This window comes from Silene latifolia, chromosome 2 (genome assembly GCF_048544455.1).
Source record: "Silene latifolia isolate original U9 population chromosome 2, ASM4854445v1, whole genome shotgun sequence".
Classification (NCBI taxonomy): domain Eukaryota; kingdom Viridiplantae; phylum Streptophyta; class Magnoliopsida; order Caryophyllales; family Caryophyllaceae; genus Silene; species Silene latifolia.
The window spans coordinates 108,640,074-108,656,945 of NC_133527.1; the positions used below are offsets into that span (position 1 = coordinate 108,640,074).

The 16,872-nt window shown below is 37.7% G+C and overlaps 1 protein-coding gene across 1 annotated transcript; it reads left to right on the forward strand.

Annotated features, from left to right (window-relative positions):
• Positions 1-424: 424 nt before the first annotated feature.
• LOC141641166 (uncharacterized) lies at positions 425-2,008 on the forward strand. Its single transcript, XM_074449839.1, has 2 exons — positions 425-808; positions 911-2,008. The coding sequence occupies exons 1-2, from the start codon at positions 425-427 to the stop codon at positions 2,006-2,008; spliced, it is 1,482 nt and encodes a 493-aa protein (XP_074305940.1).
• Positions 2,009-16,872: the final 14,864 nt, after the last annotated feature.

Sequence of the window (16,872 nt, forward strand, 5' to 3'; positions counted from 1 at the left end):
GTCACTCCTGTAAAAAAATAGGGCATACTCAGGATAGGTGCCCCAGAAACAAACCTAAACAGGTGTATAAGCCAAAACAACCTGCACCTCAGCCTGAACCAGTAGTAGCTAAACCAGTTCAGAATAAAGAAGGCTTCATAGTGACTCCACCAAAAAAGACCCCTAAGAAAACTACTGTGGTAGCTATTGATATTCCTTCTACCACTTTGGACAACCAATTTTCTACTCTGGACACAGAACCTGTAGTAGTTTACATTGGAGTTGAGCAAGAGAAAACTAATGACAGCATTGATCGGGGGATTGTTGTGGAGATTGAGCCAGGAGGGCAACCTCCCCCTCTATCACCCCAATGATCATTTCCCCCTGGAATGTGAGGGGGATGACTGACCCCCTAAAACAGCAGGAGATTTTAGGCTTCCTGAAAATGCATAAGGTGGACTGTGGTGTAATTATAGAAACTCATATTAAGAAAGCTTTAGCAAAGGCAATTTATAAAAGTGTTTTTAGCAATTATCTTTTGGAAACTAATTATGCTGAGCATGCTGGAGGTAGGCTTTGGGTCCTTTGGAATCCAATAACTGTGGATGTTCAGGTGCTTGATAGAGGAGATCAGTTCATTCATTGTTCCCTTCTCCACCATGCTACACAAAGGAAGATTGTGGTGACTTTTGTTTATGCTCTGAATAGGGCTGTTGAGAGACTTGGTCTTTGGAATAGACTTAAACATATTTCTAATGGGCAACTACCTTGGCTTTGCTTGGGAGACTTTAATGTCTCTTTGGAAGCTGATGAGAAGATTGGTTGTCAGGTTCATGATAAGGAGATGCAGGAGTTCAGAGAATGCTTGGCTGCTTGCCACCTCTCTGACCACCCCTATACATGAGGCCTTTTTACTTGGCACAACAAACAGGTAGCCTCTCCTAAATTGGCAAAACTGGACAGACTCCTTGTTAACCCTATCTGGTTTTCACATGTCCCTGCTTCTACTGTGGTTTTCCTGCCAGCTGGAGCGTCTGACCATGCTCCCATTGTCCTCACTATTCCTGGTCAAAGAACACCTCCTAGATCCTTCAAATACCTTAACTGCTGGGCTCTGTCCCCTGACTTTGGATCTATAATTGCCGCACAATGGTCTCCTGGTATACATGGCACTAAGACTTTTGCTCTTTTTTCTACGCTAAGAAGGCTTAGAGACTCTTTAAAAAAGCTCAATCATAGTGATTTTGCAGGCATTACTAAGAGGGTCACTGAAGCTAAGGCTAGTTTTACTCAGTGTCAGTTCCTTCTCCAGTCCTCCCCTCTTAATCAGCTTCTCCTGGCAAAGGAAAAAGAAATTGCTTCTAAGTACATAAGACTGAAGAAAGCTAAAATGCACTTTTTGGCTCAGAAAGCTAAAGTCCAGCATCTACAGCTTAGTGACACTAACACAAGGTACTTCTATGCAACTATTTCTGCAAGGCAAAGACGAAATACTATTGGGGCCATTGCAGACGTTATAGGGAGACTCTGCCATGGCCATGATCAGGTTGCTGAAGCATTTGTGGGCTATTATAAAATGCTTCTTGGGTCTGAGGAACAAGTGCAATCTCTTCCTGCAGATCTGTTTACTCATAATACTCTTCAGTCTGTTAGCCACTTGGACAACTCGGTCACTATCCCTGAAATCAAAGCTGCCCTTCACTCCATAGACAGGAATAAAAGCCCAGGTATGGATGGGTATTCCTCTGGTTTTTTTGTTGATACTTGGGAAACCACTGGGCAGGATTTTTGTGATGCAATTCTGGAGTTTTTTGCTACTGGCAAGATGCCCAGAGCTGCAAATTCCACCCTAGTAGCTCTTATACCTAAGAAGAACTCCCCTCAATCTGTCACTGAGTTCAGGCCCATCTCTTATTGTACAGTATACTACAAGACTGCGAGCAAGATTTTGGCAAATAGAATGAGAGAGGTTCTAGGGCATCATTGGAATGGAACAGGCTGCTTTCATAGAAGGGAGGGATCTATTTGACAATTCAATGCTAGCTCATGAATTGACCTTCAAATATCATAGAAGCTACATTACTCCAAGATGCATTCTAAAGGTGGACATTCAAAAAGCATTTGACTCTGTTAATGGTCTTTTTTGGTTAACTGCATGGTCCAATTTGGTTTTCCTGCTAAATTTACTCAATGGATCTTGACTTGTGTCACATCCTCTCACTTTTCCATAAGCGTTAATGGCTCCACTGAAGGTTTTTTCCCTGGTAGAAGAGGTCTCAGGCAAGGGGATCCCTTATCTCCCTACCTCTTCACTATGTGTATGGAGGTTCTCTCACGGCTACTTAGGCAACTCCCCTCCCACCATGGTTTTTCCTATCATCCAAAATGTGTCAAAATTAAACTTACACACTTGATATTTGCTGACGATTTACTTGTCTTTACAAGAGGTGACCTACCATCTATCCAGGCAGTGGACCACTGTTTGAACAAATTTGCTGCTCTTTATGGTCTTAGAGTTAATCCTATGAAATCAAACCTCTACTTTGGAGGAGTTTCTTTGCAGCTGAAGCACCACATCTTAGCCACTACAGGATATGTTGAAGGAGACCTTCTTGTAAGGTACTTAGGTATACCCTTATTCAGTGACAGGCTAACTCAGCGTATGTTTATTCCATTGCTTGATAAAATTAGGAATAAAATATATCACTGGGCCAACTCTCTGTTAAGCTATGTTGGAAAAATTTCTCTCATCAATTCTGTCATTTTTGGTATTCAAAATTTTTGGGGGGCAAGTGTGCTACTTCCAAAAGGTATTACTAATCAAATTCATAGGATGTGCAATAACTTCCCGTGGGGTATAGCTGATGGCACTAGAAGGCATGTATTCAAGAGTTGGGATGGTCTCTGCCTTCCTAGGAGAGAGGGAGGGATGTACATCAAGGAGCTCTTTAGTTGGAACAAAACTCAACTGATGAGCTGGATCAAGAAGCTTCATTTAAATTCATCTAATATTTGGGTCCATTGGGTTAGTGTATACATTCTTAAAGGTGCTGACTTTTGGACTTTCAAACCAACTGCAGCTCATTTATGGTTTTGGCATAATATAATTATGTGCAGAGATGAGCTACTTAAGCACACTGGTGGTATTGCAACTGCTAAGTCTCTTATGGGTTCTAAAGACTACAAAGACCAAATTTATGAACTACCCAGGCCAAAAGGGCCCAAGATCTCTATGTTTCGTACTTTGGGTGACTCATCCATCTACCCTAAACATGGAGTTATTGGTTTGTTGGCTGCACAAAACAAGCTGGCCACTGTTGATAATCTTTGCAGCAGAGGCCTGGTCTTAGTAAACATGTGTGTCCTATGTGAGTGCCAGGCTGAAACAACTGATCACCTCTTCTTTGAATGTCTTTACTCTGCTGAAGTCTGGGTCTCTATTGCCTCTTGGCTGAAGATTCCGTCTCTTACTAACTTGGCTCAAATTCTCACATGGTTCAATAACCATAACAGGGGGAGGAGTTGGGTTAAGAAACAGCGCAAGTGTGCACTACTGTCTGTCATCTACCTTCTTTGGTCTGAAAGAAATAAGAGGATATTCAAAGAAGCTCGTGCTGCTCCAGCCAATATTATACGGAGAGTCAAGTACTTAGTCTGCATTAAAATTAGTTCTAATATAAGGGAGTAGTAAAAATGGTTGTTTCATGCATTTCCTTTTCTGGTTTTTTTCGTTAGGTAGCCTCACTGGCTCCCTTGTAGAAATAGTATGAATCTTGTAATAATTTTTCCCCATTATTAATGAGAATATCCCAAACTTTCTGCAATAAAAGATTTAGCAATTTATAGTTTTATATAAATTTTATTTATATTCTAATTAAGAGATTATAGTTTAGAGTTAGGTGAAAATAATATAATTTGACGAAAAGATTAATTTTAATTAAAAGATAATAATTTAATGAAATAAAAATGTAATTATAGTTTCCTTTTTAGTGAATGCACATAATTATAGTTACCTTATTTATTTAAAAAGATACTTTTTAGAGGGAAAAAAAATATGAGAATTCCTATTCTTTTATTAGATAAAGGATTACACAATATTTATACTGACATTTAAACACTATAAGGCGCCCAAAAATTGAGGCCATGTGCCACCGCACAGGCCTCCCACGGCCCATAGCCCATGCTAATAGATGAGTGTGGTCGTTCAAATTTTTTTTGGTCTAACAAAGAGGGTACACCACTTGTTGTAGAAAATTTAAGAACACAGAGTTATTATGTATAATATCCTAAAGGCAGCAAACAATGACACAACATGAAATTAACGGGTTTGGGTTGAGCCTTAATGACCCATTTATGTAAGTGGGTCGACACGACAATTAATTGGGTTAGGTTTGGGTTGAGCTCACTAAGCACGAAACCGACACGAATGACCTCTACTAAATTAATCTTAACTAGTTTTCTTGCCCGTGCGTTGCACGGATATTAAAATAATTTGTGAAAAATTTCACAATAAAATGGAATATAGACATATAGTACATCATTCATGTCTAAGATTTTATGCATGCCGCATGACCAACAAATAATTCCCGTTAACATAATATTGACATAAAAATAAAAGAGTGTTTGATTAATAAAACACTTTTTTTTTTAGGAAAATAAAACCAATATGATGTTTATATATATATATATATATGATAATTGGACTGATAGTTTTTAGAATTTGTTCATTAATACATGTTTGTTTTTCAATTGGTCAAGGAAAACAATAATATCTACTCCGCATAATCAACTCAATGATGCAACAAATCTCCTTCTTTCGAATAACAACCATAATTTAATCATTGCTGGATCAAATTGTAATATGTAAAAACATTTAGAGGTAGTTAAAATGTTATATCTCCCGGTGAAACTATAAAAGTATGTTTGAATGTGAACCAAATTCCGACGCAATACTACATGTCTAGGGCTGCTTATGACCCCCCCCCCTCCTCTTCTATAGCGATAGTCTTGCCCCCCATCTTCTCATTTGAAACAAAATCTTTCACGCAGACCCATATTTTTTTTCGATATTCACACACATGATCTAAAATAATCTCATCCCTTGAAAGATCGATCCATGTCTCCGAAACTTATCTCAAATTTATCCAACCAAGTGAAAAACTAAACCCCTACTTCTAGAAAAAACCACCATCCAATGGAAATAAACCCTTGCTCTCGACAATGTTGTTTTTTTAGGGAAATAAACCAATATGAAGTTTATATATATGATACTTGGGACGGAGAGTTTTTAGATTTTGTTCATTAATACCTGTTTGTTTTTCAATTGGTCAAGGAAAACAATAATATCTACTTTGCATAATCAACTCAATGATGCAACAAATCTCCTTTTTTAGAATAACAACCATAATTTAATCATTTTTGGGTCAAATGGTAGTTACATAAAAACATTTACAGGTAGTTAAATGTTATATCTCCCGGTCGAACTATAGACGTACCTTTGAATGTGAACCAAATTCCAACGCAATACTACATGGCTGGGGCTGCTTATGACACCCCATTATAACAATAGTCTTGCCCCCCCCCCCCCTCTTCTCATTTGAAACAAAATCCTTCACGCAGACCCCTATTTTTCTCCCCTATTCACACACACATGATCTAAAACAATCTTAACCCTTGAAAGATCGATCCTTGTCTTCAAAACGTATCTCAAATTTATCCAACCAAGTGAAAAACTAAACCCCTACTTCTAGAAAAATCCACAATCCAATGAAAACTAACCCTTGCTCTCGACAATGTTGTTACAATTAAGATTTTATTTTAATTTGGATTGATGGGGTCAAGATTAAGTTTATCAGTATGATCTTTTGAGGTTTCTTGTTATTATTCATGTTACCTATATGTTTTAATGCAAGAGATATTTTGTTGATAAATAACCTTATTTACTATCACTATCCTCGTTAAACTCATCACCCTCCAGGCCTCCACAAATGCACCCTGCCTCCACCCCACTAATTTAACCGCGGAATAAAACATCAGTCACTCTGATTAGTTCTTACTACTTGAAACAATCTCCAATCCACTACCACTATCACTACCTTTCTGCCACTTTTTACATCTAAGAAGTCATAAATCACATTCACCTCCATGAAACACCAATCTTTACTCCAGATGATATGGATCCTCGTCTCCCTTATCGAAGACAATTTATTTCTCCTTAAATAAAGAAAAGTTTAAGAATCAATCTTCCCTCTTATCTCTCTCCCTTTTACACTATTTAAATAACAAATGTGCTATTTTGAATGTTTATCATCGACATGTTGAAATAGTAGATTGTGGTGTAATTTCCTGTTTTACATTATGACCTTTAATTAATATATTGTAAGAAAATAAAAATTGAGTTTTTTTTTTATCTCTGAGGAAATTAAAGATCTAACTTTATCTTTATCATATTTATAATTAATATTCTTTACTTAAAATATATAAATTTAAGCAAGTTCAAATAAGTTAGTTAAAAGTTATAAATCACAAATTATACGAAGCAGTATAATCATTTTTTTTATTAATATGAAATAATGTCATAAACTTCATGAGAATATGATGTGACCATAATTGGCGCATATTTAGCCCCCGAATTACCATTGTTTCCATGCTTTTTAGTGCCTATTTGGGTCATTTCTTATCTTTAGTTCTTTGTTTTGCATATTCTTTGAGATTTTGATCCCTTGGTAGGAAAGGAGTAAGAATCTTGCATTTTCATGGCAAAACGAGGCTAAATTGATTGTATTCAATGACCAAGCATCAAGAAGAGACAAGACTAGAAGGCCTTTGTACATATCATAGTAGAAGAGCAATGTTGAGAAAGGATCCTTGCGTCCCCAAGGAAATCCCCAAGGAATTTATGAAGAAAAGGGAAGAAAAAGAAGAAGAATTGACGCTGACCAACAATCCGAACGGATTGCAGACAATCCGTCCGTCCAGCCTCAACAATCCGAGCGTCCCTCCTTGGAATCCGCTCGGATTCCCCCTCAACAATCCGAGCGTCCCTCTCCCGAATCCGCTCGGATTGCCCAGCCCAAATCCGGCCGTCCCGACTCTAATCCGCACGGATTTCAAGCACGGATTTCATTCTTCAAGCTACGAAAAGAGAAGCCCTTCTCTCGAAAAATACCGCTCCTCCTCCTTGCTCAACTTAAAAGTGTAATTACTAGTTTAGCCCTTAGTTAACCCTAATGCATCCTCCCTAATTTTCACTATAAATACCCCATTAGTCTAATTAGAGGAGCATGTTCTTCTTATCAATAATTAGTGTAGTTAATATCAATCAAATCTCTCTTCAATATTGTAATCAAGTATTAATCAAGTTTTAATCCAAGTTTTAGTTCTTTAATCTCTCTCTTGTTCTTCCTTTATTTTGGGTAATTGAAGATTATTTGGGTTATTATTGGGAGATTGACAACCTCTCAATCTAGGATTCAAGTACTTCTATTATTCTTGCTTTATTATTGGAATCATTAGTAGGTATAATCTCTTAATCCCTTTTTAATTATTGTTAATTACTTTCATTTATTCATCATGTTTCATATTGTTGGTATGATTGACAACCTTGCTAGCATGATCAACATGATAATGAGTGAGTAGTCTCTTAGCTAGGGTTTAATGGGTGATTAGGGGAAACCAACATGGGGAATGATTCATACTTAAATCAATATGCTTTCATATCTTATTTGCTTGCTTGTTTTGATCTTAATACATGCACATGTTATATTTGATGAAATGCTAAGCCTATGAATCCTTGCATTTACTATCATCTTCTATCTTTTCAATGAGACTTGTAAGACATAACCCAACTCGAGTCTTGTTAGACCATGCATGTGTTGAGTAGGAAAGATTAAGTCGACTTGTAGGTGTTGTACAATCTAATCGATTCGGCTCCGGGACCCAAACTTTCCTAGGATTGTAAGATATAACCCAACTCAATCCATCACAACAATAATTGCTTGCTTATAATTTGAGATCATGTTTGTATGATCATATCCCATGATTCCCCTATGAACCCATGACACCCTAGTGCTTTTAATCAATTGTTTACACCCCTTTTTATTCATCTTGCTTGTTTATTTTCATTGTTATTCTAGTTTAGTGACCTTCTACATCAACCCAATTTGCGACACCCCTAGACACTACTAGTTACAATAGAATTCTCATTTCAATACCCGTCCCTTGGGATCCGACCTTTACTTGCCTCTTTACTAATTGTAGAGTTGTTTGTGAAGTATAAATTGTGTTTTGTATCGACCATTGACCAACGACCACATATACTTAATTGTGAACACGAAATGGCCTCGATAAAAAATGGCGCCGTTGCCGGGGAGTAAAAGGTTGGGAATGGGAGAGCTTAAATGCACCAATATCACACTCCAAATGGCCGATAGATCGACGAAGACACCATTAGGGATATGGGAAGATGTTCCCGTGCGAATTGGGAAGTTTTTCATCCCGGTGGACTTTGTCATTGTTGATATGGAGGAAGATTCCAACATTCCAATCATCTTAGGAAGACCTTTCCTACACACCACGGGTGCGGTGATTGATGTGAAACATGGAGAGCTCACTCTAGAAGTTGGAGATGAAAGCATAACTTTTAATCTTGACAAGACCATGAGAGCTCCTCGTTTGCATGAGCCATGTTTCATGATTGATCATTATAGCCGGAAAGATGAAAGGAAGAAATCGGAACTCCAATGGAGGAAGAAAGTTGAAGATGCTCCATTCAAAGAGCAAGTGAATTGTGACAAGGAGAGCTTGCAAAGCTCATCAAAATCAACCAAGGAAGAAGAGGATGGCCTCATTGGCCAAGAGAAGAAATTGGGAGAGTTGTCTCCATCTAAGCAAGAGATTTTCAATGATCAACTCAACGAAGTTTGTGGTCTTTGGGACGACGAATTTGAAGGGATCTTTAATCCCTACATTGGGCATGCCATCGATCATGATCAACAATAAGGGGCACGGTCTATTGAGGACCTCTACCATAACAATGAACAAGCTTTTGACTACTTCTTCAAGGTGTTGAGCAACATCAACAACACCTTGAACATGCCCCCTTGACATCTCATCAAGAATGAGAGTTTGGTGGAGTCCTCCCTAAACCACCACTTGTAAATATTTCTAACTCCCTAACTTACATTTCAATTCTTGTATTGCATTTTTGTCATTTTGGATTTTTATTTACTTTGATCAAAATAATTGTCATGTAAGAGAGAAGTGAGGGAGGGACTAACGATTTCCATTGATGTGTAGTGCTTTACCTTAGTGTGGGGATGGGAATTGCCTAGGCTATTCATGCCTTAGTAGTACCCCCACAATGAAGAACACAAGAAATGAAGAAGAATGGAAGAATGGTAAAGGGAAATGCATTGTGCACGAATGGAATGAATCCGGGTACACAGACCCGAATCCGAGCGGATTGTACCAAATCCGCCCGTCCCCAACAATCCGAGCGTCCCGACCAAAAGACGCCCGTCTGAGCCGAGCTGAAATTGAAAATTTCTTGATCGTTGAAGAATCCGAGCGTATTTCGGAAAACGCCCGTCTCATAGAATCCGTCCGTCTTGTGAAGAAGACGCCCGTCTTTGCAGCTGAAGAAAACAAAGAAATTTCTCTGGACTAGAATCCGTCCGTCCTGAAGCAAATCCGCCCGTCCCATCACAGAAGAATCCGAGCGGATTCCCCAGAATCCGCCCGTCTTTAGGCGAGCTTCTGAAAATTTTGAAGCTGCAGAATCCGCACGGATTGGGCCTAATCCGCACGGATTGCCCCTGCGTTTTCGAAAATTTCGACCTCTTTAAATACCCTCCCACCTTCATTCATTCATTCATTCACTCATAAACACTACCCACAACATCAAAACCCTCATCCTCTCCATCACAAAAACAAAAACCCTCAACAAAATCCACCAAAATCAAATCAAACCATCCTTCAAACAACAAATCAATCACTCCATCTTCAATAAAAATCATAACCAAGAACAAAATCTTCAACCTTTGAGTCGACTTTTGATTTCATAAAGGCAAAGCCTTTCACCTTCAAATCGATTTGGGCATTCTACAAATTGAAGATTTTTGATTCTTTTCTTGGTTAGTTCATCAAATGGCAAGGACAAAGGGTGCAACAAAGGCAACAAAGGCACCAAAGGCAAAAGCTCTCTCTCAAAGGCAAAAAGCTCTCCAAACAAAGAAAGCTTTGGCAATGGTGGTAGCAACACCAAACTTGGAAGTGCAACAACAACAACAACAAACTTCTATGGGAGCATCACCTTCTACTCCGGTAATCGATCAACTCTTGCTTTATCCGGAGGTAACTTTTATTTCCGATACCCATAGAAAGACATTTGCCAAGTTTGCTATGAAATCAATTCAATCCACCAAATTCATATGTAAAGATGCTTTGGAGAAATTGGGTGTTCTTGAACAAACAAAAGCCTTTTTCAATGCCATGGGTTTGAAGAAATTGTTTGAAACAAAGGAATTGACATAACCCTCCCTTGTCTTGGAATTCTTAAGTTCTTTAAAAGTCACCAAAGTTGAGAATAGGGAAAATCTTGAGTTTCGTCTAGCTAACATTAGTAGACGCATTACCTTTAAGGAATTGGGTGAAATTTTGGGTCTTAGCGATGAATCGAGATACTTTAAGCATTATGGAAAGTATGACCCCGAGCCTCTTTGGGAGGCAATCTCCGGGAAGAAATTTGATGATTTTCATGCTTGTCGTGCTCTTTTGGTCCATCATCCGGGCATAAGAGTATGGCACAAAGTTGTGGGAAATACCATAATTGCTAGGAAAGACACCAATCATTTCAGAAGACTTGATTTTATTCTCCTTGAATCGGCTTTGAATATCGGAAGAATCCATACCAAGCCTTTCAATTCTTTGAGGCTATTGGTTGATAGATGGCTCCATGTTGATAGTGGAAAGAAGGGTACAACCGTTATTGTTAATGGCGGCCTAGTCACGGTCCTAGCCAAGCACTTTGATCCTAATTTCAATAAGGATAGCAAATACAAGGCAAAGGAAGGTGGCCATCTTATTGATATGCCTATGATGATTAACAAGTTCAAGTGGGTTGCTCAAAACCCCCTTGACACCAAGTGTGGATGGCTTACTAGTGAGGCTCGATCATTCACTTTACCCGCAAAGATTTGTCGTCTAAGTGTCCACCGGACCAACTATCTACTTCCCCTATCCGAAGAAGCCGAGTACATCATTCAACAACAAAAGGGTGATCATGAAACCCCCTCCTCTTCCATTGTTATACCGCCTTACCCCTTTGTGTATGAAGAGTTCAAACCGCAAGGAGTTGAAATTGGTAAAGACTATGTCACTCTTCTTATGCAAGAAATGCACAAGCAAGCTTATGAAGATCGGAAGAATGCATATTTGGCTCAATATCCTCCCCTCTTACATTTAGCTAGGCAAGGACTCCTTGATCCATCTTGTCCTTTGCCTAGTTGGGCGGATAAAGAAGCCTTGTTTCCGGGTGCATCTAGGGACGTGGTGGAAGACAATGAGGTTGTTGGAAATGGTGAAGAAATTGATGATAATATTGAGGAAGAAGCAAGTGGAGATGAAGAAAGAGACGGTGAAGATGATGATGAGCAAGATAATGAAGAAAGTGATGAAGAAAGTGCCAAGGAAAGTGGCAATGTGACCACTTCTCATGAGGGAAGTGATGATGATGATAACATGATGGAAGACTAGCCTTGGAGACTCCTACACTCCCATGGTTTGTCTATATCTCTTTGTATTTTATTTCATTTTGATCATTGTTGGTTTAGTCCTAGCAACATCAAAGGACTCACACCTCGGTACCATTGAGGTGTTCTTTTCGTTCCCATTTTTGTAAAATCCAAAATGACAATCTAGTTTCATGCATAGCATAGTGTGTGCATGAACTACCCCAATGCTTTGACATTAGCAATAGTGTCTTATTTGGTTTGGGGAAGTTAATGCATACACAACGGGAGGTAATCTAAATTATCCTCTCCGTCATAACAAAAACCATGCATCATGTAGTATAGCTTAGTGTAGAATTGCATTTAGTATAGAAATCATGCATCATCTTTGCATAATTTCCATCATTTTGGCCATTGAGGACAATGCCCATATTAGTGTGGGGATGGGAATTCTAACACTTAACTTTTATTCAAAAACCATAAAAATTGAAAAATTTCAAAAATCATAAAAATTGAAAAAATTGAAAAACCAAAAACAAGTTCATTTCCTTTGTATATATTGTCTTGTATATATTGTGTTTCTTTATCCTTGTTCACTTTGATTGACTACGCCACATCCGAGACATGAGGATATTGAAGACCGCATGGTATGATCTTTCCAATCTCCTTTTTCCTCTTTATGTTAATGACTATGTGGCTTTATTTTGATTGATGCGGTAAAACAATGTGAACTTAGAATTGCATTTAGTTTATATGCCATATTAGTTGGTAGAATCATTTGCATTAGGATGTGTATATGTTAGTTGCATCATGGCATGTAGTTTGCATGTTTGAAAAATTTTGTGAAACCATCTATTTGGGAAGCTTGACAAGTGTATATAGGCCCTAGTAGATGCTTTTTATTCTTAAGACTTTGCTTGTTAGAATGCTTGTAAAACACCCTAGGATGTGTCATGCTAGTATCCTTTGACCCATGGTTTAAGGCCTAGTCAAGAGTACCTTGTGGTGTGATAACTCCTTGGCTACCGTTTATTCCAAGGTGACCCTTGAAACCATGCATACTTCCATCATTCATCCATGTTCTACCACATTTTTGTCATCAAAGGGAACGGACACAAAAAGAAATCAATTTGAGATCAATGAAATGAAAAGTGAAAGAAAGTTTGCAAAATGCATCAAAAGAAAAGAGGAGCAAAAATAGACTCCTAAAGCTTCAAAAATAAGGCACCCTCGTTACTAATTGGGGTGACTTTGAAAATGTTCAAAAAGAAATGCAAAAAAGTTGTCAAGTATTGAAAAGCCAAAAATAAAAAAGAAATGGCAAGAAAGTGTTCTCAAATGTCAAATGCCAAATGAAATTGGGGGAAAAAAAAAACAAAAACAAAAGCAAACTCCCAAAGTGAAACTCAAATATCTATTGATCCCTTTTATCCATCGTATCCATTTTTGTGCATGGTAGAGAGGGGACGACCCTTCTTCTTGTCTAGGCAAGAGGGGGAATTCCGCGATCCTCCAGTGTTTCTAACACCATAGGGAGTCTATTCTTGACGAAAGCATTTAACGATTGAGGACAAAGGTACCCTAGCTTGACACAACTTGGAGGTGATTTATTGGTATCCTTCTAGGCTTAGTAGTTTGAACAAATTGCATCTATGAAGGATTGTGTACCCTTGAATTGCTTCCCTTGTAGATAATTTCCGCCACTTAGATGAGGAAAGTGGCTATTCTTTTTGTAGATGCATCCATTATGTGATTTTATGTGCTTTAATGTTTGGATGTGTCGCCATTTTGGCAAGACCCACCTTGCCTTGCAAGAAGGCATCCTACCTCATGGTTGTCTTGTTGTGAGTTGAAGGGGCGGAGTGAGACTCGCTAATTGTCTCATATCGGCTATTATTATTAGGATAGGTTAGTTTTGGTCCTAGTCTTTGTCACCTCTTTACTCGGGACGAGCAAAGGTTCGGTTTGGGGATATTTGATGTGACCATAATTGGCGCATATTTAGCCCCCGAATTACCATTGTTTCCATGCTTTTTAGTGCTTATTTGGGTAATTTCTTATCTTTAGTTCTTTGTTTTGCATATTCTTTGAGATTTTGATCCCTTGGTAGGAAAGGAGTAAGAATCTTGCATTTTCATGGCAAAACGAGGCTAAGTTGATTGTATTCAATGACCAAGCATCAAGAAAAGACAAGACTAGAAGGCCTTTGTACATATCATAGTAGAAGAGCAATGTTGAGAAAGGATCCTTGCGTCCCCAAGGAAATCCCCAAGGAATTTATGAAGAAAAGGGAAGAAAAAGAAGAAGAATTGACGCTGACCAACAATCCGAACGGATTGCAGACAATCCGTCCGTCCAGCCTCAACAATCCGAGCGTCCCTCCTTGGAATCCGCTCGGATTCCCCCTCAACAATCCGAGCGTCCCTCTCCCGAATCCGCTCGGATTGCCCAACCCAAATCCGGCCGTCCCGACTCTAATCCGCACGGATTTCAGTACAGCACGGATTTCATTCTTCAAGCTACGAAAAGAGAAGCCCTTCTCTCAGAAAATACCGGCTCCTCCTTGCTCAACTTAAAAAGTGTAATTACTAGTTTAGCCCTTAGTTAACCCTAATGCATCCTCCCTAATTTTCACTATAAATACCCCATTAGTCTAATTAGAGGAGCATGTTCTTCTTATCAATAATTAGTGTAGTTAATATCAATCAAATCTCTCTTCAATATTGTAATCAAGTATTAATCAAGTTTTAATCCAAGTTTTAGTTCTTTAAACTCTCTCTTGTTCTTCCTTTATTTTGGGTAATTGAAGATTATTTGGGTTATTATTGGGAGATTGACAACCTCTCAATCTAGGATTCAAGTACTTCTATTATTCTTGCTTTATTATTGGAATCATTAGTAGGTATAATCTCTTAATCCCTTTTAAATTATTGTTAATTACTTTTATTTATTCATCATGTTTCATATTGTTGGTATGATTGACAACCTTGCTAGCATGATCAACATGATAATGAGTGAGTAGTCTCTTAGCTAGGGTTTAATGGGTGATTAGGGGAAACCAACATGGGGAATCATTCATGCTTAAATCAATATGCTTTCATATCTTATTTGCTTGCTTGTTTTGATCTTAATACATGCACATGTTATATTTGATGAAATGCTAAGCCTATGAATCCTTGCATTTACTATCATCTTCTATCTTTTCAATGAGACTTGTAAGACATAACCCAACTCGAGTCTTGTTAGACCATGCATGTGTTGAGTAGGAAAGATTAAGTCGACTTGTAGGTGTTGTACAATCTAATCAATTCGGCTCCGGGACCCAAAGTTTCCTAGGATTGTAAGATATAACCCAACTCAATCCATCACAACAATAATTGCTTGCTTATAATTTGAGATCATGTTTGTATGATCATATCCCATGATTCCCCTATGAACCCATGACACCCTAGTGCTTTTAATCAATTGTTTACACCCCTTTTTATTCATCTTGCTTGTTTATTTTCATTGTTATTCTAGTTTAGTGACCTTCTACATCAACCCAATTTGTGACACCCCTAGACACTACTAGTTACAATAGAATTCTCATTTCAATACCCGTCCCTTGGGATCCGACCTTTACTTGCCTCTTTACTAATTGTAGAGTTGTTTGTGAAGTATAAATTGTGTTTTGTATCGACCATTGACCAACGACCACATATACTTAATTGTGAACACGAAATGGCCTCGATCAGAATATTAATGCGGTAGAGAACTATAGAAGAGTTGGCAAGTACGTGACCCCCTTTTCGGTTTAAATTTATTCATTTATTTTTATATTTTTGCCTAAAAGTGGTTAAAGCATCGTATTATGCATGATGAATATGTCTCACCCTTCCCCAATTCGTATCTCTCCCTAAATTATAGTGATGATGTGCTCAATTTACACAAAAAAAATATATATAGCATCAACAATAATTAGTTTGCTCCATATAATTGAATAGTACCGTTTTTTATGCATGTAAATTTGTCAGAAGAAAAGCTTGAGAGAGACGGTCTTCACTATGTTAGGGAAAGACTACTCTTACCCTTTGATGTGTTTTTCATGAATTTTTTTTAATGTTGATCGTTGCTTGAATTGAATCTTAATGTTATACATATTTCTATAATAAGTGTATTTTATTACTCGTGATACCTTCAAGCCTCATTCAAATCTATTTTATTACTCGTGATACCAATTTTACTTTAAATTGTAAAAGAATCGCACAATAAAGTTTTTCAAAACATTTACTCGTTTGTCATAATATGATATTTCGATTATTAACATCAACTTTCTTTATCTTTTAATACTCTTTGAAAAATAGATATCAAACTTTGTACTTATCAATAATTTGTGAATATCTTATTTAAATTTTGATTAATATACTTTTATATAATGACAAATTAATGTAAATAACATATAATAAATTATCAATAGAAGTTGAAGTGTATGTAAGTTCTTTATACTTAATATGCATGTTTAAATTACTGAAATAAACATACAATAAACTGAAAGCGGAAGCGATAAATTAAGATCGAGAATTAGAACCTCCAGCCATTGCTTATGGATTCCTGAACAGCTTTAAAAACCCGATTATATAACCCGTCTCCGATGTAAACCCGTCGCCGTAAAACACCGTATGCTTTTCTTACTGATTTCGGTTCCAAACCCTCCTTTCTCACTAATTTAGATGGTGTATAGAATGCTTAAGAGAGAGTAGATTTGGTGACCTTTATCAATGAAGGATAGTTCTCTTATATACTGCTCTTGCCATCAAAGAGCAGTTAAACGTGATACTAGAATGGTGGAGTGGATACTGTAAATGGGGAGTGAATAAAGGGCAGTTTTAGTCATGGGTTGACTGCCAAAAAAATGGGCCACAAAATAGAATTTTTACAAAACTGAAATTAATATTAGGATTAATATTATTTACTTAATTATTTATAAAAATCCAACATTCTCCCACTTGGCCCATTTAAGCAAGAGAAACTTCATACACGAATCATAGCGACGAATTCTCTAGAGCGAGAATTAATCTTCCATGTATTACGATATACTCGGTGTCTCACCACTCACACTTAACTTAATGAATAAACCATATGTTTACTCTAGGTCAAAATATAATGATATTTCTCAATAAAATGA

Excerpts from the sequence above, each read along its gene's own strand:
- LOC141641166 (XM_074449839.1), top strand. The coding sequence starts at position 425 with ATGCATAAGGTGGACTGTGGTGTAATTATAGAAACTCATATTAAGAAA. Across the intron at positions 809-910 it reads ATGAGAAGATTGGTTGTCAG|GTAGCCTCTCCTAAATTGGC; the intron begins GTTCATGATAAG and ends CACAACAAACAG.